The 25,338-nt window shown below is 51.0% G+C and overlaps 1 protein-coding gene across 1 annotated transcript in view; it reads right to left on the reverse strand.

Moving 5' to 3' along the window:
- col23a1a (collagen type XXIII alpha 1 chain a) overlaps positions 1–24,518 on the reverse strand; it is a 117,682-nt gene extending 93,164 nt beyond the window's left edge. Inside the window, exons 1-2 of the mRNA XM_049027666.1 lie at positions 23,875–24,518; positions 22,654–22,723 (exon numbers count right to left, since the gene is read on the reverse strand). Coding sequence (XP_048883623.1) covers positions 22,654–22,723; positions 23,875–24,162 — 358 coding nt within the window. The 5' untranslated portion in view covers positions 24,163–24,518. The remainder of the gene's footprint in view (positions 1–22,653; positions 22,724–23,874) is intronic.
- Positions 24,519–25,338: the final 820 nt, after the last annotated feature.

Here is a 25,338-nt window from a genome sequence, read left to right on the forward strand (position 1 = left end):
CCCCCAGCCCTCTGACCCCCACCCCCTGAGGCCAGATGTGAGGTCAGCTGTTATTATGATGATGAAAAATGGCAGCCATCTGTCTTCGGGACGTAATAATCCTGTTTCCTACCCTCACGCGTGCAGACACATGCGCAGGTACATGCGCTCTGCTGCGGCCAATGGTACGGCAGCACAGAGGACCCCCCCCCCCCAGCTAGGGTCACCGGTGACCACAGAGTTCAGGCTGGGTGGCCTTCTGTCTCCATCGGGTCCTGGCAGTGGCTCATCGCGGAGCATAAAAGCTAAAAGCTTATATTATGTATACAGCTGCAATACAGTCACACTGCGTTGTGTAAAGTGGGACTTGGCTGCTGAGACCTAACAAAGGGTTAAAACGACATAGTCCGAGTCAAGGGGGTATAAATGACTTAGACCTAAACATTTCTCCCTAAGACACTGGGTCTCAGTCCTGTTCCTGCCCCCCCCCCCCAGAATGTTTTCATTCCATCCCACACTGCTTTCAACCTGCCACACTTATTATTAGCCTATTAAGGAGCATATGAGCCTGATTGAAGGTAGGGTTGGGATGAAGACATTCTGGCAGGGGGGGGGGAGGGGTGGAACAGGACTGGGAACCGCTGCCAAAAAAAAGCAGTCAGTTCATAGTAGGAATACATGGATGTATTTACTAGAAGGGTAATTGCAGAACAGGAGAGGGACGACTGTCCTGTGCTCTAGCTCACAGCAGAATAAGCCTCACCTGCCCACCCCCCCTCCAGCCCCTCCCCGCATCTGACAGGAGGGAGAGTCAAGTGGAACAAGCAGTAGCCTGACTGGGGAGACACGACCGTGGTCAGACCACTGAGCCGGAAAAACTGCAAGCCACTTTCAAAAGCAATAATAATAATCTTTGCAAAAACAATAGGAATCCTGCAGCTAGAGTGTGGTGTCTGACCTGGACAACTGCGCAGCTACATCTGCATTAGCACTGTGACTGCACATGACTTGCATTATTCCACTTAACAAGCTACAGTTCTGCACTAAGGCAAGCATGAGAGACCGGGGTCTGCTCTGCCAGCTTTGGTGGGGGTGGGGGGCTCAGTATCGGCACATCCTGTCCGGCATGCAGGCCCACGAGGCCTACCTGCCTCCAGATTCCGGACTGCCCCCACCCACAGGATTCCAGGCCCTACACAGTAATTAGCATCTACAGTGAGGCCTGGCAGTAAAGCCTCCCCCAGATTAATTCTGCCAATGCTATCAGCTTTAACTTCAGGAGCAAGATAATTATAAAAAGCAGAACTAAACTGGTCCTGTGCCTAGTTAAGAATACTAAACTAATCTAATCTGCTAAAGCTTTATGTAGATAGTAACGCTAATTTCAACTATCATTTCACAGTATATTATATTTTCAGTGGCGTGCTCTAGTATTGCCTTTTATATTTACTCTCTGAAGATGCCTTAGTTTATAATTCAATTTAATGCAATTTAATCAGCATGCTGATTCACTTTGCCTGCTAACATAGTCTCAATCTGTAACCCCAAATAGTTCAGGGTGCTGAGTTCTGCAAACTTACCCCAAATCAGACTGTTACATTTATTTGAAAAATCATGTCAAACCAGAAGGCAACTTAAAGGTCATATACACCGAAACAGCCGGATGTGCTTTTACACACTGAAACAGCCAGATGTGAATTTACACACTGAAACAGCCGGATGTGCTTTTACACACTGAAACAGCCGCATGTGCATTTACACACTGAAACAGCCAGATGTGCTTGTACGCACTGAAACAGTTGGATGTGCTTTTTATGCACTGAAACAGCTGGATGTGCTTTTACGCACTGAAACAGCCGGATGTGCTTTTCATGCACTGAAACAGTTGGATGTGCTTTTACACACTGAAACAGCCGGATGTGCATTTACACACTGAAACAGCCAGATGTGCTTGTACGCACTGAAACAGTTGGATGTGCTTTTTATGCACTGAAACAGCTGGATGTGCTTTTATGCACTGAAACAGCCAGATGTGCTTTTCATGCACTGAAACAGTTGGATGTGCTTTTACGCACTGAAACAGCCGGATGTGCTTTTACGCAGAGTAGGGTCCACGTGGGGATGGTAGTGCCGTCATTGGTATGAGCATGCAGCACAATTGCTGGCTGCCGGTCTTTAGCTCAATGACAGAGATGCCCGGCCAGGGCTATGATCAGAGGACCCTGGGTGTAACGGCTTCGATCAGGGTTGCTGTTCTGTAGGCTTGCTTTCACAAGGCCTGGAGGTGCTCATTCCACCCAGATTGATTCTGAGGGAAAGCAGCTCACTGCAGGACACCTGATCTCTAGCCTGGGGCGTTGGCAGCGTGTCCCCGATGACGGCGCCCTTTCAGCCTGTCCTTCCGATGCCTATTCCTGCCCCCCACAACGTGACTCCGCTCCCCCCGGCATGGGCACTGTCCTCCTGGCCACACCTCCATGGGAATGCCAGCACATTCCTGCTCATCCACGTGGTTCATGGCATGTCGGTCCGCACTGATTGAATCCATCTCCCATGGACGGGATTCATTATCCATGGGTCCTCATTGTAAAAATCCATGTTCCTCATCATCGGCAGCCGTACGGTGCTGCGTCCATGACCTAAACTCCAAACATGAATTCAAAATCACATCTACATCTCTTGGATTAATCAGACATCAAGGAAAGAAGAGTAGAGGGTTAGATATTTCAGGCAGTGAGCAAGTAACTCCAGATTATGTTCAGTTTCTTCAGAGTGTCCCTGTGATGGGAGCTGTGTGTGTTGGGTGGGGGGGGGGAGGGGGGGCATGGGCATCCGGACTGGGATCAAGGTCGGACAGCTGAGGTTGCGACTGGAATTTAAATAACAGTGTTTACAAAAGCAATTAAGAGCAAGAAAGTCTTTTGGAATATTTTGTGCCATGCCGAGTGCAAGCTTATAAAAAGATGTCCCCAAAAAGACCATAAAAATGTTTACGTGCTTGAATGGGGTGGGGGGGTACCCGCCTTCAGGAACCCAGGGGGATCTTCACGCTAGATGGCTAAGTTCCAGTTAGATGGCAGAATGTGCTGAGCGTGGTAAAGGAGCGGAGTCTTTAGTGAGTCTCTAGCCCAAGCACTTCTCTTGACTTCCATGGTGCTCCCCTATCCGGGTTCGGATCTGCCGGCTGATGTGCCTGAATCCTCTCCGACGGGAACCGGCGGACAAGACGCGCCCCCGCATTCTGACCCTGGGGATGCCGGCTCTGCTCAGCCTCAAGCTGCTTTGGGGCTGCCAATCTTGGGTCAAAGGTAAGCAGAGAGTGGAGGGACCGTCGCGAGACGACATCACTGCCTCCCATCAGCACGAGGATAACCCTACTGCCCACGAGTGTGTTTGTAGGACCCTTTGATGTCAACGTGGGGATCCTGTCCACTGGCCCATCTGCTTCATGTCAAACGTGTACAGATATGCATGATGGATCGCTCTCTAGACTACTCCTCCCCCATCCCTAGCCCCACCCTCAGCCCTCTACTCTCGCCTGATTGGTCTCAGCCAGCCAATGGAGGCCCACTACAGGCCCACTAATGCTTCCTACAGTCAGAGGATCTAGGGATCCAAGATCATGCTTCCTCCCAGACGGGCGGCCATCCTTCGTAGATCAGCACCATGGCCCACAATTCATTTTACTTATAACCAGCAGTCATTATGCTTCTCCAGAGGGGACGTCCATCCCGTTACGCGCTGGGCTGAGGGCGGCAGTAACATGAGGCCTGCCCACGCATGCTGCTGGTGTGGTATGGCAACCATCACAGGGCACGGATTCCACAGCGCAGCCTGGAGAGCCTTTTAGGCGGTCGTATCCAAAAATGACAACAGGCTTTAAAAGCGCGCACACCCACACACACACAAACGCGCGGTAAATTTGTGGCGGAAATAAAAACGCAACTATACATAGTGCCCCATCCGTCAGGGAGCCCAATTAAAGCCCAAAATGGGAAATTCTTCAAATAATTTTCCATTCCTGCTCAAGAGGGCCAGCGGGTGGCTTTTTCTGTAATTAGTAATGCTAAATAGCTAGCAATTAGTCAGAGCAGTACAGCTGCCTGGGTTTATATATGAGACTCGATAACACTGCCACTCGCAAATTTAAATTCCCCACGTCTAACCCAGAGCTTCGGCCACTGAGCACCGACTTTCGGCCCCCCTCCCTGCTTCAGGCCCACGGGCCGCTCTCCCGCTCTCCCGCTCTCCCGCTCTCCTGCTCTCCCGCTCTCCCGCTCTCCCGCTCTCCCGCTCTCCCGCTCTCCCGCTCTCCCGGGCAAGGTGACCTCGGTGCTGCATTGCGCCGTGCAGAATCCTGCGCGTGTGCCTGCCTGCCCCACAATGCCCAGCTGCCGCATGCCGCGGCGGCCATGGCCGGGATAGCGTTTCAGTCGTGCGAGATCCCGGGATGTGAGGAATGCTAACAGGAGTCGAGCTGTGGGCTTCCCGCCCCCTCAGCGCTGCTCGAAGCCACCCGCTCCGGGGCCTCGCACCCGATAGCAACAGTCTCGCTTAAAATAAAGTTACTTTCACACAATATTAAATGGTTCCTACATCTGCATTGCCAGTGCTGATTGCTTTACGCGGGATTTGTCCTGGGATAGTGAGTGTTTCAGAGTAAATGAGCACCATAAACGAGTACCACGCACGAGTACCACGCACAAGTACCATGCACAAGCACCACAGACGAGTACCACGCACAAGTACCATGCATGCGTACCACGCACAAGTACCATGCACAAGCACCACACACGAGTACCTTGCACGAGTACCACGTAAAAAACAGCATCTAGAGAGTTCTGAAGTTACGCTTTTGCAGCATCCTTCTCCTGACATGGTATCTGATAGACAAATTAACCACAAGGCAGAAGGGCGTCGTCTTACTCATCCAGACAGTTCGTTAATAACAGGTGCCCGTCAAACCCTACGAAGGCAAGATAAAGGGTTAACGCCATACATATTGGAAGAACTGACTGCTTTCTCAAGTGACAAAGCTCTAATAGGAATCTCGAGCATTAGAAAACAGATCGGCATGTTCCAGTCGACAGGCCATAGGACACTGGCACGTCCGGGGACATGGGGAGGGGGAGAAACCCCACACGGGCGCCATGACATCATCGGCAGGAGGTGAAGGGGGCAGGTGGGACAGCGCCGGGGAGTGACGGTGACAAGGAGATAACAGGGAGACAAAATCCGGACCCCCTTTAGCAAGGTGATGCCGACAAGTTTGTTGACATGTATTCCGGTTTAATATGAAGGAAATTGGCAAACCTGCCCAGTGACACATCGCCTGTGGCAGAGCTGCAGGACTTTCCCACAGATTCCGCTGAAAACGCAGAACCTGCTTCCTCAAGTACAGGATGACTTAAGAAGACATAAGAGCACCTGCACTGGAGGTCCAGCTGCCTGCTGCATCATGATCCCCCCCCCCCCCTTCTGCCCCCCAGTAGCACCTTTCATAGGCGTGAAGCAGGTGAACCAGCAGGATCTGTATTTTAACCAAAATGAGACCATTTCAAATGAACATGCATTATACTACATCCAGCCAGCTTCTGAATCTGCTTGTCTTATTCAGGGTTTGGGGGGGGGGGGGTATTCTGGAACCTACAGATACAGGGAACAACACAGGATGGGGGGCCAACCCATCACAGGGCACACTCACACACCAGTCACTCACACATGCACACCTATGTGCAGTTTGGTAACTATAATCACATGGAGGCCCTGATCCTAGAGGTGTGAGTTCACTCCTGCATTATACTTGTAAAATTTAATTATATTTATCTATCATATATGTTTATACAGTGTATCTTCATCATAATATTAAATAAAGTAGGTGAATCAATGTACATTACAGTACATTTACGCCTCCTCTGCTATGGGCCATGAGGAGCATTTCTGTGAGCATAACTAAACCATCAGTGTCCGCTTGAGCTGGACCATCTTCTGCCCAAGCAGCTGCGAGCAGAAGCCTCCCCACGCCCCCCCACGCCCCCCCCCACGTCAATCATCACATAAGCCAGCATGATGACAGCTCTGGCCTGGCCTCCCCAGCAAGGATCTTTCTGGTCGTCACATCATCATCCCGCAACCTTCCACGTTCCACCGGCACGTCTGAGGACACCCCCTCCTCCCCGACGCCCACCCCCTGCCAGGACCCACCGTGAGAGCCTTCAGCATGCGTGTCAGACAGCACGCCCAGGTCACATGGTTTCTGGCTAGAAATCTCACCCCTCAGTCATTCAGATCCACTTCTCACATTGTTTCAGTAAAGCATAAAAGTGAGAATTTCACAATACACCCCCCCCCCCGCCCCAGCCCCTTTGGGCTTGTACTGTTTTTGTTTTTGAGCTCCTCCGTGCCGCGGGCGTACAGTGACAGGGGAGGGGCCCTCAGATCACAGCCCACTCGCGATCTGCAGAAAGCCAGCTTGGAGAAGGATCAGATATATTTGTTAAAAATCAATGCTGCAGCAAAGAAAACACACACATGGCAGGAGCAGAGCATCGCACTCGCGCTGTAACGGTCACACTGCTCCACTGCCTCGCCACGCGGCCCACTCAGCGGAGGGAGCCTCTCCGTGCCCCGGGTGCGAGCTCCGCCGTCGCAAGGGCGGTGTGCTGAGCCCCCGGCTTACTGGAGGTTTAAGATAGTGAAAGGCTAATTAAACAGCTCGGCTTCATCCTTATTGGTCAATAGCAGAATGGGGAAATGGAGAGTCCACTGGCTAATTCTGAACACGCTAATCCCCGCGTCTCCCCCCAGCTAACTGGACGCTATCAGAGACTCCAGGGCCTGTTGGACATGTGACCTAACGGGGGAAACAAAGCCCCCCAGTGCCAAACACGTTCAGGGTCGGCGAGTCCAGTGAGAAGCATGAATAGCGAGTTCAGCAGAGGCTGGGGGTGGGCAGCCTGAGGAGATACACAATGAGAAAGAGGAGCCACAAGGGGGCCGTAGCAGCTCAGGACCTTGGCCCAGTCTGCCTGGTCGCCCTCCTCCTCTTCCCGCCTTCACACCCCCCAGGACGTGACCAGGGAACAGCGACAGGCCCAGGGAGGCCGACTCCCATCCCGCGCCTGTTCTTTAATAGCCGTGGTTAAATCTGCGTTATCTTTTTGCAGGAAGGGGAGGAACAGCAATTGAGGGGTCAAAGGTCAACTGGCCCGCAGCTCTTAGTGGGAACGGGTCACAGACGGGACGAATCGTGCGTGCGGCACGACTCTGGGCTCTCCTGAAGATTGATGAGGTCGCCGTTTGAGTGCGGAGACGGAGGGAGAGAGGAGCCCCAACGCTCACGCTGACTCTACAAATCGACAGAGTCTTTCTGCAGGCAACGGGGGGTCTCGACAGACAAATGACAGAGGACAGATAACAAAGGCCCCCTCCCCCCACACAGCGCTGAGGCCACATCTGGCTCCGATTGACTGCATTTCTTAGTTTATTTCATTTTTCACATTCATTTCCAGAGTGACCTACTGTATTTATGAACATGTTTTATTCTTTATTCCACTCACTACATTTGATGAGTATTTCTCTGATTGGAACGGAAAGATCCCCGTCCCTCTTACAGAGTGTGACCCCCCCAAAAAAAAACCTCAGTCCAAACCCAGTCTAACCCCTGCTTGTTGTGTTTATGTCCTGCGTGTTCATGGCTCTGTTCTCCATCTCCTCGCCTTTGTCCTCCTCTCAGTTTCCCGTGTCCCTTTCCCCTCGTCATCCATGTTTATGCTGACGGCCTCCTCTGTGGCATCTGGACCCCCCCCCCCCCCCCCCCCCCGGTGGCAGGGACTACCCACCCACTGAAAACTTGCTACTGGTGCCGACCAGCAGGAACGGACAATTCAGAGATCTGGGCCGGCGTACGCACAAAGGGGCCCGCCGTGCGGTCTACAGTCATCTTACCATGCTGACCGCAGCCTCGAGATCAGACTCACAGTTAAGGGGAATCGAGTGAGACTCACAATGCGCTAATTCATAATATGCAGCATGTTTTATTTCACGGGCTAATTAATTGTTAAACAACAAAGCTAATAGGTGATTATGGCAGCGACACGTCGGACTGGTCATTAGCTCGGAACATCGATTCATCTGGCACGAGGTCCCCGGCAACGCGCTAACGATCCGCCGCAAACGAGAGCGATGGTCTTCCTGAAAAAGCAGAGGAACGCCTCGTTCCCTTTTGCTGAAAAAGATGCAGTCCGAGGGAGCGGGCGGCGGATCAGTGAGACCACAAATATGCACTGCAAAATGCGCTTTGTAATGCGTTCCAAATGCAGGACAGAAAGGCGGGGGCTGGGGTGGACGCAGGGGTCTGGGTCGCCGTGCGAGGCTGAATACCCCCCCAGAACTGCATCTCCCTGCGAAAATCCCCCTATGTTTGTCCGTTGGGCAGTGGTGGTTTGATGGTTAGGGACATGCACTTGTAATTGAAAAACTGCAGGTTTGAATCCCCGACTGATAAGACACCACTGAGGTACCCTGAACAAGGTACCGCCCCCAAGCACTGCTCCCCAGGTGCTGAATTAGCTGCCCCCTGCTATGTCACATTGTCACATATGGGTTAAATGCAGAGGACATATTTTGTTATTGCGCACTATGTGCTGGGGTGTGTTAACAATGACTGATCACTAAATTCTAAAATTCGTTGGGGGGAGCCAGCATGCTCCGTGGCCTCTACCCAGAAGGCACCCACCTACCCCCCAAGCACATCACTGACCCCCCCAGGTGCTCCTCAAACAGCAGGAGCGATACGACCATACCGTGTCAGGAGGGCACGGAAAATCCGCTTAGGCGGATAACATTTGCTGGCTGTGCTGGGGAGCATCGAGGCTCAAACAGGGTACAAACAGATTAATGGTCTCACTAAATACATTATTTAAATCAGCAGGGCTGTATGTGGCAGAGGCTGGATATTTGGGTTAAGTGACCTAATAGGAACAGGTTTAAACCCTCCTCCCCCAACCCCAGACGTCCCTTTAAGAACATTCCACAAAAACCAGGACTACAATTCGCTTTAATATCTCTATCTGATAAAAATGATCTTTGGAATCGCGTGTCAGCTCTATGGGACGTCGGCCTAATTCCTCACTAAAGCTCACCAGATGTGGCAAAAAAATAAAATTGTAAAAAGGAGGAAGAGAGAGGGGGAGGAGAGTGGCAGCCCCCCCCTTCTCCGCCCCAGTCTGAGCATGCAATCTCTGCAGGTGTGTGGGCCGTCACTCCCGACCAGGGCTCCGGCAAGGTGACGAGGGGCTCCAGGCTCTCCGCCCACTCATGGGGAGTGCCGGTTCTGGGAAAAAGTGGGCCGGGCCCTCCTGAGTCCCGCCGTGTGTCCCGTGCCGCTCCCCATTAGCGGAGAGCCGGGATGAGGTCCACAGGCTCCACAAGCTGCATCTGAGACGGAGAAGAATCACGGAATGGGGACTGAGACCAGCTGGCAGAGGGATCCGCTCTCGGGAAGTTGCAACATTCACGAGAGGGGGGGGGGGGGGGCGCGGGGGGCGGGTCGATGTACAGGAAGGAGACTGAGCGCAAAAGGTCACCCCTGGAGCTGGTCTCCTGGGGGTGGAATGAGACCCTGCAGCTGCTGGCCCATCTGGGGGGGCGCTAACCGTCTGTGGTGACCGTGGTGACAAGGTCACCCTGTATTTATTTGCAGTGGGTAAAACCAGGTGCTCATCACTCAGACTGCGCTTCCTGAACCGGAGACAGAATTTGGTCTGCGCTGGAAGGCCATCGGCATCAGCCCCTACTTTATAACGGCAAAGAAATAGATTCCACTCTTTTAATTTGGGCTCTCAGTGCTGTGGAACTTTCCAGAAAGATACTATAATTAGCTTGTCATTCTGCCCCCAACCCCCAGTGCGAGAATTACAATAAACACTCCACCAAATCAGAATCTGACATAATCATCCAACCTTGTGAGATCAGGTCTGATTTTGCTCCTCGAACCCGACACTCAGATACATAGATGCACTGAGTGCCGTAGTGGATACATGTGCGGTATTTCAGAGTCGTTGGTCTTTACTCCAGTCCGCTGGTTACTGAGCCGGAGCTGTTGAGCACCTGATGGGATGCCGCCCAATCGCTCTCGTAATGTCACTACATTTCTGTGTTCCTGGCGTTCCGAGCTCGGCTCGGCAGGATCCGAGAATGGGAGTTTATTTAAATTCCTCATCAAACCTCTCACCCCACATTCCAACAGGATACCAAGCAGGCCGGGGGAGATTCAGACCCCTGCGAGCCGACTTTAAAAATGACACTGCGAGTGAATCGTAAAAGCTGAGAATGTGAGGAGCTGGTCCCCAAATAGTGGCGGACGCCCAAGCCGCTAAAATAGGGACATTTGTCAAGCCGGAGCAGGTGTGGAGCGGAGGTGCAGCCCTCGAAATAATCTGCCGCAGACATCGGGAAGGTTCCGGACTATTCTGACTGAGCACAACTTTAGAAACGGTAAGTGGTAAAACGGCCGCTGGATCCGTTTTTAGGGGGAAATTCCAATTTTAATTTTAACATGATTAAATTGAGGGAACTTAGTGGCTTTTTTGAGAAATGGAAGCGGTTTATAAACGTTCTGTCTGTGTGCAGGCCGCCCCCCCCCGAGATTTCTGGCTGGAAATATGTGTGTATGACACAGAAGGGGCGTGTCCCAGCCATTCAGATGCGGGGACGTGCTGCTAAAGCCAGCCAGGGTAACGGGATAGCTAGCGGCAGCCAGGCCGGATTCAATGACTGCAGGCTTCAGAGTGACCTGGTTCCAGGGATAGGGAGGGGCCCCGGGGACAGGGAGGGGCCCCGGGGACAGGGAGGGGCCCCGTACAGGTGACTCGCTTACGATCTCGGGTTTCCGGGAAGCTGGTGCCCCTCTAGGTGATTATTGGCGACCAGCAATCCGAAGCCGCCTTGATATCAGGAAATTCCCCGGACGTGTGACCATGCCCCCCCCCCCCCAAGCTGGACTCCTCAGCTAGCGGTACTCCTTCTGATCCTGATTTTGAAAGATACCCCCCTTCCACCCCTCCCCACACTATCCATCACACCGAAGGTCTTAAATCAGCGGCCAGCTGGCGCCCCCTTTGAGGTGGGAGTCACTCCTTGCCAAGAGCCCTTACTGAGACGCCTCCCCTCCTCCTCTTGTAACCAGTGCCAAGCCCCCCCTCCACAGCCCCCCACACTGGGATGCTTCACCAATCGCACGATGGCTCCAGTGCTTTTCTACCTCAGCTAAATCTCACCACACTGAGAGCTCTCATTACATCCATTACAGCTCCATAAACACACAATCAGCATCCTTATCTACACAAACAACCCATAATAAACAAGACAATTTTGCTCTTATCAACTAAAACCTACCAAAAACGCATAGAGAAATGCTTATCTACACGCGATCCTTTTCATTCCACGCGACTCTACTGGCACACAGGAATATTTAAGGACTTGCCCTCTCCCCTCCTTCTGGGGGGTGCTGGTTGTTACCCCTGCCCCTTATGCTATAGTGCGGATGCACGCTGGACACTTAGTGAGTGAGGGGCACGGAGTTAGGGGGTAGACAGGACGGATCAGGAAGCCAAAGCCGATACGCGCACATGGATAAGTCTGTGGACTCGGGTAAAGAGGCCAGACTCTGCAAGAGATTCGGGCCATTCGAAAGACACAAGATTTCTATGAATACTGCATATCACCCATAAATACATCACAGACACCCAGGAGCAAACACAGGCTTTAATCATTTACTGACTGCATAGATAATCAGACAGTCCTGAAATGATCGATGTGATAAAATATTACATCGTGTGAAGATGTTACTCTCTCCTACCTGCTTCCTATTTAAACTGCTTAGGTCTGTCACATTCCCCGCACAGGGAATTTTGTGAATGACCTGGGGATTAGCGACTGGGCAAAAGGGAGGGGCAGGAACCTTTAGCTTTTAGACCAATAACAGGAAAGCTCAGTTGTACGCATCATTAGGAGATCATGCACCCCATGCACCCGAGACACCAGTATGGGGTGGAATTTCTGTGATGGTAGACCAGGTGAGCAGGCAGGTGGAGGGGGGGGGGGAGTGATGGCCACAGAGGTGTATGGATCATGGCTGTACAGAACAGGTCTGTACCCTCACACATGCTAGGGTGGGAGGACTTTTGACACATTGCCCCACTGATGCTGACAGACACCGTCAGACTCCCTCAAACTCCCATCCCAGCCCCCTCGTCTCGAACGCTCAGCTGGTGTTGTGTTGATGCCAGTACTGGCCATGACTGCACTCACTTAGCCTGCTTCTGGGAATTAAAAACCTGCGATGCTTCCCAATCTCTGAACATGTGTTACTGACAGGGTGCTGAACGAGAGGTTTTGACTACGCTCTCCTCAGCTCACAAATAGGGGCCCCCACCCTCATTGCTGGATCTCCCGTCACCTTGTGACCCGTAAAAATACACCCCTCCCACATAATTCTGCCCGTTAGCTACCAGACTGTGACGTAATCCCAGATCTGTTAGCATTATGGGTCAGTACCCCACGCCCCCCAACAAAGGCAGATTAAGCAGGTCTGCATTCCAAAAACCCAGCAGGCCTTTAGAAATGGACTACTGACCCGACACATCCTAGCAACCCTCCCACCTGAAACTGGACACCCTGGAACATCTGGGTACGTGTGAACAACCTCCTGAAATTCACACGATTCCTGTTTCTGCAGGACTTAAAGGGGAAAATATACAAATTATATACAAAATATACAATTACATTTTCCAGTAGCGATGGATGGGAAAGAGGATGAGAAAGATGGAAGGCATAACCCAATTTTTTTTTATATATAACTGAGTTTCCCTTTGCAGGGTCCCCACAAGGTCAAAATAACAGGTTTTTATCACACTGTGGGGATATTTGGTCTCCACAATGTAATAAATACATGACCCCCCCCTCCCGCAGAAACACACACATACATAGACACAAACACACTAAACCATTTTTAATTTATACTCCCTTTACTCAGTAAGGTAAAGGTTCATACACTTGCACCGGACTGGTTCACACACCAACCCCCCCCCACAAGGTGGAACATGTTCAGGTTCTCACACACACACACACACACTGTCCAATGCTGCCCACATCAGGCCTTGCTAATGCCCCCCCCCCACGCTGCTCTCTGCATGGGGCAAAATAAAGCAGCTCGCAGCTCGCTGCCCCCTCTTGTTTACTACCTGTTTACAGAGCGTCCCTTGCATGTGCATTCCAGCAGCTTTACCAGGGTGGGGGGCAGGCATGCAGGAGCGGTTGCCGGGGTGGCAAGGCAGAGACAGGTCTAAGGGGAAGAGGGCGGAGTCGGAGAGGTCATCGTCTTTTTGGAGGGAAATCAAAGAGTCAGGTCTAGGTTTAGCATGAGCAGGGGTTAGGGGGTATGCAATATGCAGCCAGGCAGATAAGGAGCCCTTTGAGGAGGTTTGGGGGGGGGGGTCACTCCTAGCAGATACCGAGGATGATCATGCTCAGAGACACGTGTCTCACAGTCTTCTGGAAATGGTTCAGCATTGAAAATAAATGCATAAGTGAGGGTCAGTCCCGTACAGACATGCAGCTGCACGAACTGTTTCTGATTTCTCTCCAAAAAAGCACTATTCCCCCTATTTTCTGCTTTACATGCTGAGTTGGGCCCCCGGGGGTCTCACTGGGGCAGCGATGGCAGGCCTGGGGGGGTGAGCCACAGGCCGCGACGAGAAGTCCAGTTGCTGCGGAAACCTGAAACACCTCCTCCAGTTCAGAAAAGCGAAAAGGGTCCCTGTGGATGAGGGCTGAACCACATCAGGGGGTTAGGGTTAGGGTTGGGGGGGGCCTGGGGGCAGCAGCGGGACGGGCACTGGAGGCACCCTCAGTGCTGGCCGCCAAAGTGCCGTGCCCTTTCTGCTCTCACAGCGCGGGCCGTGTAGGTGGGGGGGGGGGTTCCTCGCACGTAACCTCAGATAAGTAAAGCAATCGGGGTAATCACTTCCACGCTGCTCTCCTCTCGAAAAACAAAACAAACAGAGGAGGAAAAGACAAACGGCTCTGTGTGCCATTTGTGCGATGTGACCCGAAAGCCTGCTATATCCTCACGGGGGTGCCAGGGGGGGCGTGGCCACAGGCAGGGGGGGCGCCCCCCTATCGGCACTTAGAGTACTAAACAGAGTCCTGGAGGTTCCTGGAGCACTCAAGAACCCCCCGACACTCTTCATAACGCACGTCCCCAAACGCACCTGCACAGCACAATAAGCCTCCCGGGATTTGCAAGGCGCCCCCTACAGGTAGCGGGGGCTCAGTACCAAGGGAAGCCTAGCAGTTTGCCCCCAGGGTCTGCATGGCCTCAGGGCCGATGGTCTGTTTATTTTTCCAGGGAAGGAATGTGTGAGACTGTGTGGTTTTACAAAGCTAACTTTAATAAGACGGCCGATGAGAGACGGGGGGGGGGTCATGGGGTGGGGGGGGGTAGGGGGGTGATGGAGTGCCACGTGCCAAACAGGGGCCAGAAAATGATATCCCCCTCCTCAAAAAAAAAAAATAGAAAACTCACGAACAGTTTGAGGGCAGCCAGTACACCCCACAAAAACATTACAGAACACAAAGGCGTTCAGTGGGTTGGCGGTAAAGCGCTCTGCAGGGACGGCTGCTGGGGAGACCCACAGGAAGGGTCATTAGCACAAAGAGAGCCAAAATGGCCTCATTAACCCTAATAAAGTGGAATGGGGAGGTAAACGACCTCTCAGGGGAAAGCGGTAGGGAGGCAAGAGAGATGGAAGGCAAATGGGGGTGAGAGGGGGGTGGGGGGCAATGCTGTGGGCAGAGCAGGATTCTGACACCCTGCTAACAGACTGCGAGTCAGGGCAGCAGAGGCACAATCCGCGTGAGGGCCTTGGCGATTTGTGGCCCTGGGTGACTCATGGCCCTCAGTGACTTGTGGCCCTCGGTGACCTGAGGCCCTTAAGGGAGTCATGGCCCTCTGTGACTTGTGGCCCTCGGTGTCTTGAGGCCTTTAGAGACTCGTGGCCCTTGGTGAGTCATGGTCCTCAGTGACTTGTGGCCCTCGGTGTCTTGAGGCCTTTAGAGACTCGTGGCCCTTGGTGAGTCATGGCCCTCAGTGACTTGTGGCCCTCGGTGTCTTGAGGCCTTTGGGCAAATTGTGGCCCTTGGTGACTCGCAGCATTTGGCGACTCATGACTCTCGCTGACTGTTGGCCCTCAGCGACTCAACTGTGTTTGAATCTCGACCCAATGCCAAGACAAACCCCTAGTGGGGGTGGCAGGAGGGCGTTGCGGCCCTGTGCATATCGTAAGCAGACACGCGGAGAGTTACTCACTGAAAAGTCCCTTAACAGCGGCCCTGTGACGATCAGCAGAGTTCTCCAGTGGGGAGCACGCCCCCCCCGGCGACAGTCTGTGAGATATGGTGTTTTAACGAGGGCGAAAACAAACCCACTAATTAGCTATCACCGTGAAAACATTTCATAGAACACTTACCCTTTACTCATGCCTGTGGTTGGGGTTGGCTTAATGGGTAAAGGCCTCCAGGGCTGAGGGTTCGAAGCCCAATCTGGCTCTGGATGTGTAACTGTTTGCATGTTTTTCCCTCGGATTCTGGGGCTTCTTTTGGTTTCCACCACAGTCCGCGGGCGGCCCGGGCGGGACAGGCTGGCATTACGGAGAGCGAAAGGGAGGGATGAGGGGCAAAAAGGCGGGTCGCCCTCCCCAGCAGAGGAACAGGGCAGCCTCTGAGCGTGCAGACAAAGAGGGGCAATTAGAGCACGGCAGAGCCCCGGTCTCCAGCATAAGTGATGCTGACAGCAAGTAACAGGAGAAGGAGATGGAGGGATGAGAGCGGCCAGCGGCCCCCACTCAGGCCTTTGAACAGTCTTTTCCTTTTTCGTGGGGGGAGGGGGGCCTGTTCAAGGAAGGGAGCCGGGGGCCGGGGGCCGGGGGCCGGGGGCCGGGGGCCGCTCACCTGAGCCCCAGTGCCAGTTTTAGGACTGGGTCAGACCTCAGCTCCCAGTCTAAGTGAAATCGAAACCATCTGGCCCAGAGCTGTGGCCTTGCGTTGCCCATGAGCTCAGGGGCCCGTCGACACATGTAAACACCCCCCCCCCCCCACACACACACACGCAAACACACCTCCACTTACTGCAGAATAAGGCAGATTACGAATTTTAAATAACAAAGTAAACATGAGTGGAAAGTGCTCAACCAGCCGGTAGGAACAGGCAGAAAATAAACAAACAAAATCAAAGTGTGCATGGGGGTTTATCAGTGGACAATAACAGCTGGTGGGGGGGGACTTGGGGTGCCAGACACCCGCCCCCCAGCACCAATCAGCTCATCAGCTCTTTCACCTGATCTCTAACCTCTTTGTGTCTCCTGGTCACTCAGAGCTTTGAACGCAGCCTGAGGAGTTTGGCCCACAAAATCGGCTAACTGGCGGAAGCCCCCCCCCCCCCCACACTGTCACAGTGAAATGGCCCAAAAACAAAAAGGCAGTCGAGTGCATCCGGAATCGGACCGGCGTCCCATTCTTCGGCCTCCTAATTAGCGGAATTAGCTGGGAGCACAGGTGCACTGACAGAACCACTGCGGCCGGCGTTTAGGAGTTTTGGCAAGATGCAGCCTCCTTCACAAAAGAAAAAAACAGAAGGAAAAGAAGGAGGTGTAGCTTTTGTCAGAGGAGATCGCAGTCACAGTAATACCTCAGTAAGCTCCCAAGAGCCAAACGCTGGACCAGTAATCCCAGCCGCAAAACAGCCTGTCACTCGTATTTTCAGATCATTAATTTATGAGTACAGGGTGTCCCACCACGGCAAACAAGGGGGTCAAAGCCGGCAGCCTTCAGGGCCAAATCACAGCGCAGCACAGCACTGAAGCTCTCCTAAGCAGCCTGACACACGTTACCTTATTTGCCCACGTGGAGGAGGAATTAAATCACGCGTACAGCAGCGACCACCCACTCAGACCATTATCGGCGCTGCTGATCGCCAAATCAGACCCAACTCCGCAACAGGGCCACCTCGTTCGCTGGCAGCCATTAGACGGGCCATCCAGAGAGACGCCTGCAGCAATTCCCCACTTACATTAAGGGCTACGCATTTACGGCCCGTTTCATGGGAATAGTTAAATGCAGAGATACGTTCCCAGAACACCCAGAAAAATGGCAGGAGTCAAGTGTCACCTTTTCTCTGACAATTTGTCCTGATTATTAATGGGAGGTATGTGAGGCCGACCAAAAATCTCATGGTAAGAAGGCTGAGAACAGCCCTTGCACCCGTGACCTCCAGCCCAAGCCCTGTACGGATGCAGACAGACAGCATGCCCATGAACGCGTGTCTCGTGTAAACAGAGGGATTTTCCTGAAAGTGACGATAAAATTCGAGTCCCTTATATTATGATAATTATGGCAAGTCAGCATCCTGCTCTTCTCAAGCGAGGATGACCTTGCAGACATCACTCCCCACCGTGTGGCACCCTCCGGCCCCACCCTGAGTGGGGTCGCATCCCCATTCTGTCTTCCATGCGTCCTTCCCCATCCTGGAGCGTGGCAGTGTCCCCAAAGATGGTGATTTTTTGGGAGATGCAGTGGAACAAGTTAACCAAAAAGCTTACCTAATAAGGAACAGGCCTCCCCACATCGTATACTCCTGAGCAGGGGGACCGGATACACCCACTCCCACACCACCACCAAATACACACAGGCACACGCCACGGCCACCCACGTTTCAGCAGGACCCCTGAGAGGCACAGACTGTCCCCGGCATAGAAGGCTAGCCTGGCCAAGTCTATAAACACACTGGAGATTGGGGGCTGCAGACCAAACCTACAACCCAGGGCCTCCTGTTCTTCTAAGAGAGAGACGGGGGTCCATCACTGACAGTAGAGAGAGGACAGCTAAGCAAGGGCTGATGGAGGGGCCAAGACTCCATGGGCAGGGGAGGGAATTCAAGCACCAGATCGGCGCATAAACCACCCTGGAGGGGCCCAAAAAGACAGCCGATCTCTCTTTGGACCCCGACCAGAACCAGCATCGGGAAGATCTGTCCTGGATGTACTGACGTGCCCGCGTGTGGGTGCATATGTTTTAGAAGAGGGAATCATGATCCTCTACTGGTTCCCAGTGTTTGACGCGCCCCCACCCAGACACCAGAAGTGACAAAGTTCACAGCTCCCTGACGCCGAGCTCTCCCCCCAGATGGCTTCAATCACCTTGGGGGAGATGGGATGGCCGGGCGCTCGTGCTAATCGCTAACACCTGAGATGCTGAGTGCGGCGGCTTGGCGGGATGGGGGGGCGCATGGGCGACGGCGCCCACATGTGGAAAACGCGCCGATCGCAGGCTACATTGACTGTACACCCCATTGCGGGGGGGCGATGTGTCACTGCCATGGCAACCAGGACAACAATGAAGGCAGGCAGTCAATAAGGACGGCATGAGAGAAGAATGTGGAGTGCTCTCCATTACAGCGTCCATTCTGTGCGGCCGCGTACCATTCAGCCTGTGGCCATACGCTGGCTGCAGAATTTGCTTTTCTTTTTGGCCTATAAGTAATAAGGTCTTTGTGCGATTTAAGAAAAGGCACCGGCAAAGAGAGCCTGGGAACTATCACCTGGCTGCCCCCCCCCAGAGCCTGGGACAGAGCTCATCCCACATTCCTGTACCCCCCTGGGGCGAGAGGGTGATGGTCCGCCTAGTGCGGGGGGGGGGGGGGGGGGGGGGTTGGCCAGAGGTCAAGTAAGGACACTGACGGAAGACAGACCCATGCCCCCACCACCCCCCCATGGCTGCCAGGCTTTTTGGGAAGGTCCACAGTGAGACCGCTGGTGCTCCCCCCTGGAAATTTACTCTCACAGAGTCTTACTGCCTGTTACTGAAGCAGCGGTCAGGGGGTTCTTGTGTGCATTTCCTGCTACTTTAGGGAGCCGTACGTCCAGCAATTTCTACTTCTGTGTGGGGGGGGGGGTATTTGTGTATGTGTACACATAGTGGGCTAAATGAACCCGGGACCCCGTGCTGGGGACCCGCGGGCGAGTCCCTGTGAGGTCACACTGTAATCCACAGTGCAGATCAGCGCCGAGTCCCCAAGAGAGGCAGCCTAATCGGTGGGGTGCCAGTTTCAGGACACAGATCAGCGCCTGGTGACCTCCCCCTTGGTGGAAAGGCCCCTTTAATAATGAGCCTTAGAAGCCCCCTCTCTGGTTGTTGGTGATTAATAGACCCACTTTGACCTGAGAGGGAGGCCACTGCCTCATATTGAAACATCCTCGCCTGAAAGGTAAAGACTGCAGGCGACCTGTGGTTACCCACACGTGCAGTAAACCCCCCCCAAAAATGAAGGTAATAAAGGACGACACAGGGAACAGGTGAGAGTGCAGAGCTATTGTCTACACAGGTCTTTTTAATTGATGGGTGATGATGAACGGGGGTGGGGGAGGGGGGGTCCTTTGATGATGTAAATACAAGGAGGAAGATAATGGAAGTTAAATCAAGGCACTGTGTGAGTAAGTATTAGGGGTTACAGTGACAGCTGGCAGTTTTAAATGATAGGGTGCTTTTCCACCGCACCAGGTACCGTACTTTCGGTAATATCGGTACTTCCATAAGGTACCAAAAGTATGGTACTTCTTTTGTGTCGGTTTTCCACTGGTGTAAAAACTGGTACCGGCACCAAATGACATCATCAGTGACCGCCCCTGACTGACATCATCACAAAGCGCGATGCAGTATTTTTTCCGCTGTATTCAAACATGTTATTATGATCCTTCACTTTCCTGTAGTCCTGCTTAAATTTTTTTATCTTCAAGCGGCATTGTTGGGTGTTTCGCGTCTGCCCCAATTCAATACCCGCCATCCAAATCCCGCTGGATCTGTTCATCTGACCATATGGCGATTAAAGCCTGTGTTTGTCCATCCTTCCATTTTACTTTTTTAAATATTTTTGTTTCTACTGCTTTTTATTTTGTTTCTCGCTGTTCGCTGTGTGTTTCAAAAGATGCCGGTCGTATTTTGTGTTCCAGCGATTGCATAACCAATCGACAGCAAATACGTTTGCCAGTCCCACCCCAAAGAAGCACCAAAGAAGTACCCCAGCTGGTTTGGTACTTTCGGTACTGGTACTTGACCGGAAGTCAATGGAAAAGTGAAAGTACCGAAAGTACCCATGGGGAGGGGGTAACCACAAAATCCATTTAGAGAAGGAGCCCAGAAATCAAAGTGGGACGGGTGGAGGTGACCTGCTGGGAGTTCCCAGCGGTTACCGGTGACCTTTGACCCCACGTCACATGGCACCCCCTGGTATGTCTCAATCCAGGCAGGGGCCTAGGCACGCTCTGAAGCTATTGTGTTACCCCGAGTTTTCAGTGGGTTATAAATAGGCTTCACACAGGAGTGACGCTACACAGGATTCCTGAGCTTTTTTTAACAGACGGCCGCAAGTCGGCTTTCTTGGATTCTTACAGCATATGACATCCGCCAGTATCATTTCAGTTCGCTCAAATTTAAATCCCTGCCATCTGATCTTAATATAATCAAGATGAACTAAAAATCACAAGGAACCATTTAAAAAATACCCAAGTAAATCTGTCTTTGTGAACGCCCATAATAAGTTGTTTTGTCTTTTACTAGCTTTTTTAAGCATCCCTGCTCCCTTTGGCAAACCTCACTGGGACTCCACACACCACCCTGCAATTTCAGTCTTGACCTCTAGGGGGCGACATTGGGGATCACTGAATTAAGGACTGCAGCCCCATCTGTTCCCATAACAAAAATACCATTGCCTTCTGATCCTGCCTCCAGCCAGTACCGCACGCCTTGGGTGTCGGGTAGCTCCTGCCGCTCTTAAATGGAAAGAGCGTCTCGCTTTACAAAGACGTGTGCTTAGGTGACTCCCTCTGCATTTCAAGCAGGCACATCTCAGACGAACACCCTGACAGCTCTAGCGTGTACACCACAGTGATCAGATTCCCCGTCGTGACGTAATGAAAGGCCCTCGCATCTGACCTGGCGGGGCATGCACCCAAGATGAACACGAATTTTGGATAAACACGGGTCACTCTGGGACCCTTCTGTGCCTCTAATTATTGGTCCTTGGCCGAAAGGTCCACTTCAGTCTGAACAAAATACAGGTGCATCACGTCTGCGAGATTCCTGAGTGTCCCAGGGTCTATTTAATTTCCCAAGAAAAGAGCCAAATTCAAGAAATTGCTGCAGGCAGATGAAGCTGGGGATTATGGGTGTTTTACCCATCACCACGAACAGAAATGCAAACAGCACAGATGGGTGCAACGACATACAGCTGTTATGTATCACAAGCCCAGAAATACAGCTAAAAACATGGAGCCAATCGATGAACAGGCTGTAACACAGGTTGTAACCAGTGCTGTCCGGCCTACCTGGGATAAAGAGTCACATCTTCGCTGGAGAAGTAAATGTGGAGCCTTAAATCTCTCTTCAACAAGCAGAGAAACATCCCATGTCGAAGCAGCACCTCATTGCTGCTACGGAAGCACAGGTGGGCCCCCCACCCCGCCACCCCCAAGCTGCCAAAACACACACTAACCCCACCAAAGAGTTACGCCATCCGGATGCATCATGGGGGTTCAAAATCCATCCAGTGGATTGGGGGGGCGGGGAACAAAAACACCATTGCTCACGCTGAGTGTAATCCTAACAAGGGCAGTGAGTTGGGGTCAGTCTGGGTCACGCTCACGCTTCAGAGCTCCTGCTGCTGGCCAAAACGTTCAGGGAGTTTGAGTTTCCAGATCAAGGGGCCACACTGCAGAGTCGGCTATCGCCAGCAGATAACCAAAAAAGGGCATGGAGATGAGCAAAGAGGACAGAGAAAACCGAAAAAAATCTCATCCTATCCAGAGTACCCCCCCTCGGCCTGGTGTCCAGGGATTCAGCAGTCTCCCGTCAAGGCTGGGTTCGGGGATGGACCCAGGCTACCCACAGCACTAATTTGGATAAGAGATTCCTGCAAATGGCTAAACAGACATTTAATAAAGGACTGTAAAGGGAATTCTTTGCTGTTCGTTTTCTTGGCTGAAGAAGAGCAAGTCTTCAGCGGAAACAAAAGAGTAATTGTGATGCAATTGTCAGTGGTCCTACTGACATCAGGGGGGGAAACGGCAGTGTGGCCTCTGCCTGAGAGAGATACGATCTGCCATCCGCTCCCGATCGGGCTGGACGCCACCCTGCGGGAGTCGGGAAAGTAACGCGAAAACAGACGCATTCCGCATTCTTGCAGCCATGGAAGGACCAAAATCTCTTATGACCTTAATAATGCAAAATGAAATACGTTCATAACGCTGTTTTGTAACCAATATTATTTTCATCCGTACTCTGGAAAAGGGGCATGTGAACCAGTAATTTTATATATATATATATATATATATATATATATATATACAAAACTAAATCCGTATGTGTTTGAAAGATAAATGACGCCTTGATGGAGATTTCTACTCACGTACTACCAAAGCAGAATATAGTTTTTGAAAGAAAGAAAGAAAGAAAGAAAGAAAGAAAGAAAGAAAGAAAGAAAGAAAGAAAGAAATGATCAGACACTGAGATGTGAGCCCAGTGCTGACGGTCCTGGGCGGAAAGGGACGCGGCGCCGCGACGCACCTGGCGGGCAGGAGCAGGGCTGCAGCGCTTCCCTCGCCTTGCGCTGCTTCGGCAGGGCTTCGCTCAGCCTCTGTGGAGGGAAGCAGGAGGGGGGGAAGAGTGAGGGAGCGTAGGGAAACGCTCGACTTGCGAATTATAGCCGCACTACCTGCATTATTTCGAAAAATTATATAAACTGCGGCACGCGTGAAAAAAATAAACCCGAGCATGCAGTCTATAGGTTACAGGCTAGTGAGCTATATATAGTGAGTGCAAATGAAGCATTGATTTAATTATGAAAGAACCTGTTCTTAGTATCATACATTATTGAATTTTATATATATATATATATATATGTGTGTGTGTGTGTGTGTGTGTGTGAAAATGAAATGCGATTAGCCTAAACATACCGCTTCCCTAGTTATACTAAAATTACAGGCATTGCGCGATTTTTTAAGATGACCCATATGTTACTTTTAAAGAGCTGAATCGCGCTTTGTTTTGGATAAATATGTTTCTTGTCATTTTACATAAAAAAAACAGGTCCCTGTGCTACTTGCTGAACTGAGTATTAAATGATGTTTTTAAATAACAACCATTAAAGCGAACCTCATTCAATCCAAACCGAATGTCAGAACGGAGCGAGCGCTGCGCTCAATTAAGCCCGGATTTCACAAGATATGAACTTAGAGCTTTTTTTAAAAAAAAGGGGTAAAAAAGGCTGAACATATTTGCTAAATCCCCAGAAACCCATTAAAGGACACATGTTCATTAATTTTGCAACAAACTAATCTATATTGCACTGATGCGTGGAAAAACAACCATTAGTTACGTTTCACCGGACAGCTTCAAGTTCAGTAACGCTTACTTCTTACATAATTGTGATATTTCAGAACTTGCTAAGATAACTATATGCTAAACTTTAGAACAGCTGTGTAATTATACGAGCGTGTCACTCAACGACATTGAAACCTCGAATGTATCGTTTCCGACAAAATAACAGAACAAGGGCTCTTCACTCAGAAATACAGTTAAACAAATCATATATATATAGGCCAACTTGCGCAATCGTTACAAAAAAGACAAAGCTGTTCAAGTGATGTTCTTTGTTTTTAATTTGAGTTTGCAAGTTAATCTTGGGAAAATTTGCAGTGCCGTTTTAATAAACTTGTAAATGAAGCGCCAAATCTGGATGTAAAAGTAGGCGCTCGTCATCGTTGACATGCACATTAATCCACCTACCTCTTCAACAAGTTTCTCAATCGTGTCCCGAAGTCCAGGTACTACATTCCCATCTTTGCCCAGAAAAGAGATTTCTGGGGACAGCGCTTTCTCCATCTCCAGCGCCTGCAAGCGAAGTTCTAGCTGGGATGTTTTAGAGGTCATCAAAACGCAAATTGCGATCGAAGTCAGAGACAGCATGAAGCACACAACTGTCGGCATGGTCAACAAAAAGCTGAAAATCAGAGACCGAGGGTTACTTCGGCCAAATAATGGCTTGTAATCTGTAGTGTTTTCCGCAGAAGCCATTCTTGGGGATTCTGGGATTCAAGCAGCTTTTGATACAAAATCACTTGCTGAAGCCCCTGAGCAAAAGTTTCCTCACATTTAAAGAGTGTGACACTTTTGCGTTTTTTTTTTTGCAATGGCCACAAGACAATCCCCGGACAGTTTGCTCCTCAGTAAAAAGTACAAAAAATAGAAATGTAAAGTTTGCAGATCTTTTGTATTTATGAGAGCAATGCACACTGATAACTCCTCGCACCGACTGCCAAAAACGAATATTGCAGCTGACTGAAGTCGCACCAGCACTCAGGTTATTCTGCTTATAGCGAGCGGACCTGAGCTGCGACTTACTTGCTTCATAGTTAGCAGTGATGCGCCCGCCCCAGTAACCACGTGGGTAAAGACTAAAGGCAGAGCTGCGCTTAGTAGTTATTTACGATACTTTACGGAAACAATTATGAGGCTGACAAGCGTTTTAAAAAAATGATTCTGTTCTTTATGTTCTCCTCACCCGTGCGGTTAAATTACAAACTGTGATTAATACGTAACAACTGGCTGGTTACGAAGATATATAGCCTAATTATTTCAACAACGAGGTAACCACGATTTAAGCCACTTTTCGTGATTTCGTAGATATAACCAAAACATATTTTAACTGTCATTTCCCAAAAAGGCGGTAACCCAATAAAAGGATGGTTAGTTATGCAGTTTCCGCCAAGATTCCCTTGCTGTTTCGTTTGTGGTTTAAGCCCCCGCTGTCATGCCTGCATTCGCCGAAAGATAACGGCAAACCAAATGGCTCTGCCCCCCCTGCGGGTTTTTCGCAAATTGACCAATTACGACAATTGATATCGAAAAGGACATGTAAATGAAAACATGCATCTAAATTAATGGTGTTACGCACTGGGCACGGAAAGGATGGACAGATTCATCGATTATTGAATGGATGTGACGGGATTATTATTTAGTGGAACAGTGACAGAAGAGATTATTTTAAAAACCCAAAGTTGAATTATTCTAGTTAATCTTGACCTTGTTTTAAGTGCTGGACAAAATAGAACGGTTTCATCTCGAAGCATTTGGCTATTTTCTGTCCTTGGTGCTGAACATATGCCTATTTAGTTTTTAAAACTAATTAATCACCGCCCTTTTGTAATTTTACTACGGTTTAATGACATTGTGGTACCAACTTCTGCTAAA

This window comes from Brienomyrus brachyistius, chromosome 10, assembly GCF_023856365.1.
Source record: "Brienomyrus brachyistius isolate T26 chromosome 10, BBRACH_0.4, whole genome shotgun sequence".
Taxonomy (NCBI): Eukaryota; Metazoa; Chordata; class Actinopteri; order Osteoglossiformes; family Mormyridae; genus Brienomyrus; species Brienomyrus brachyistius.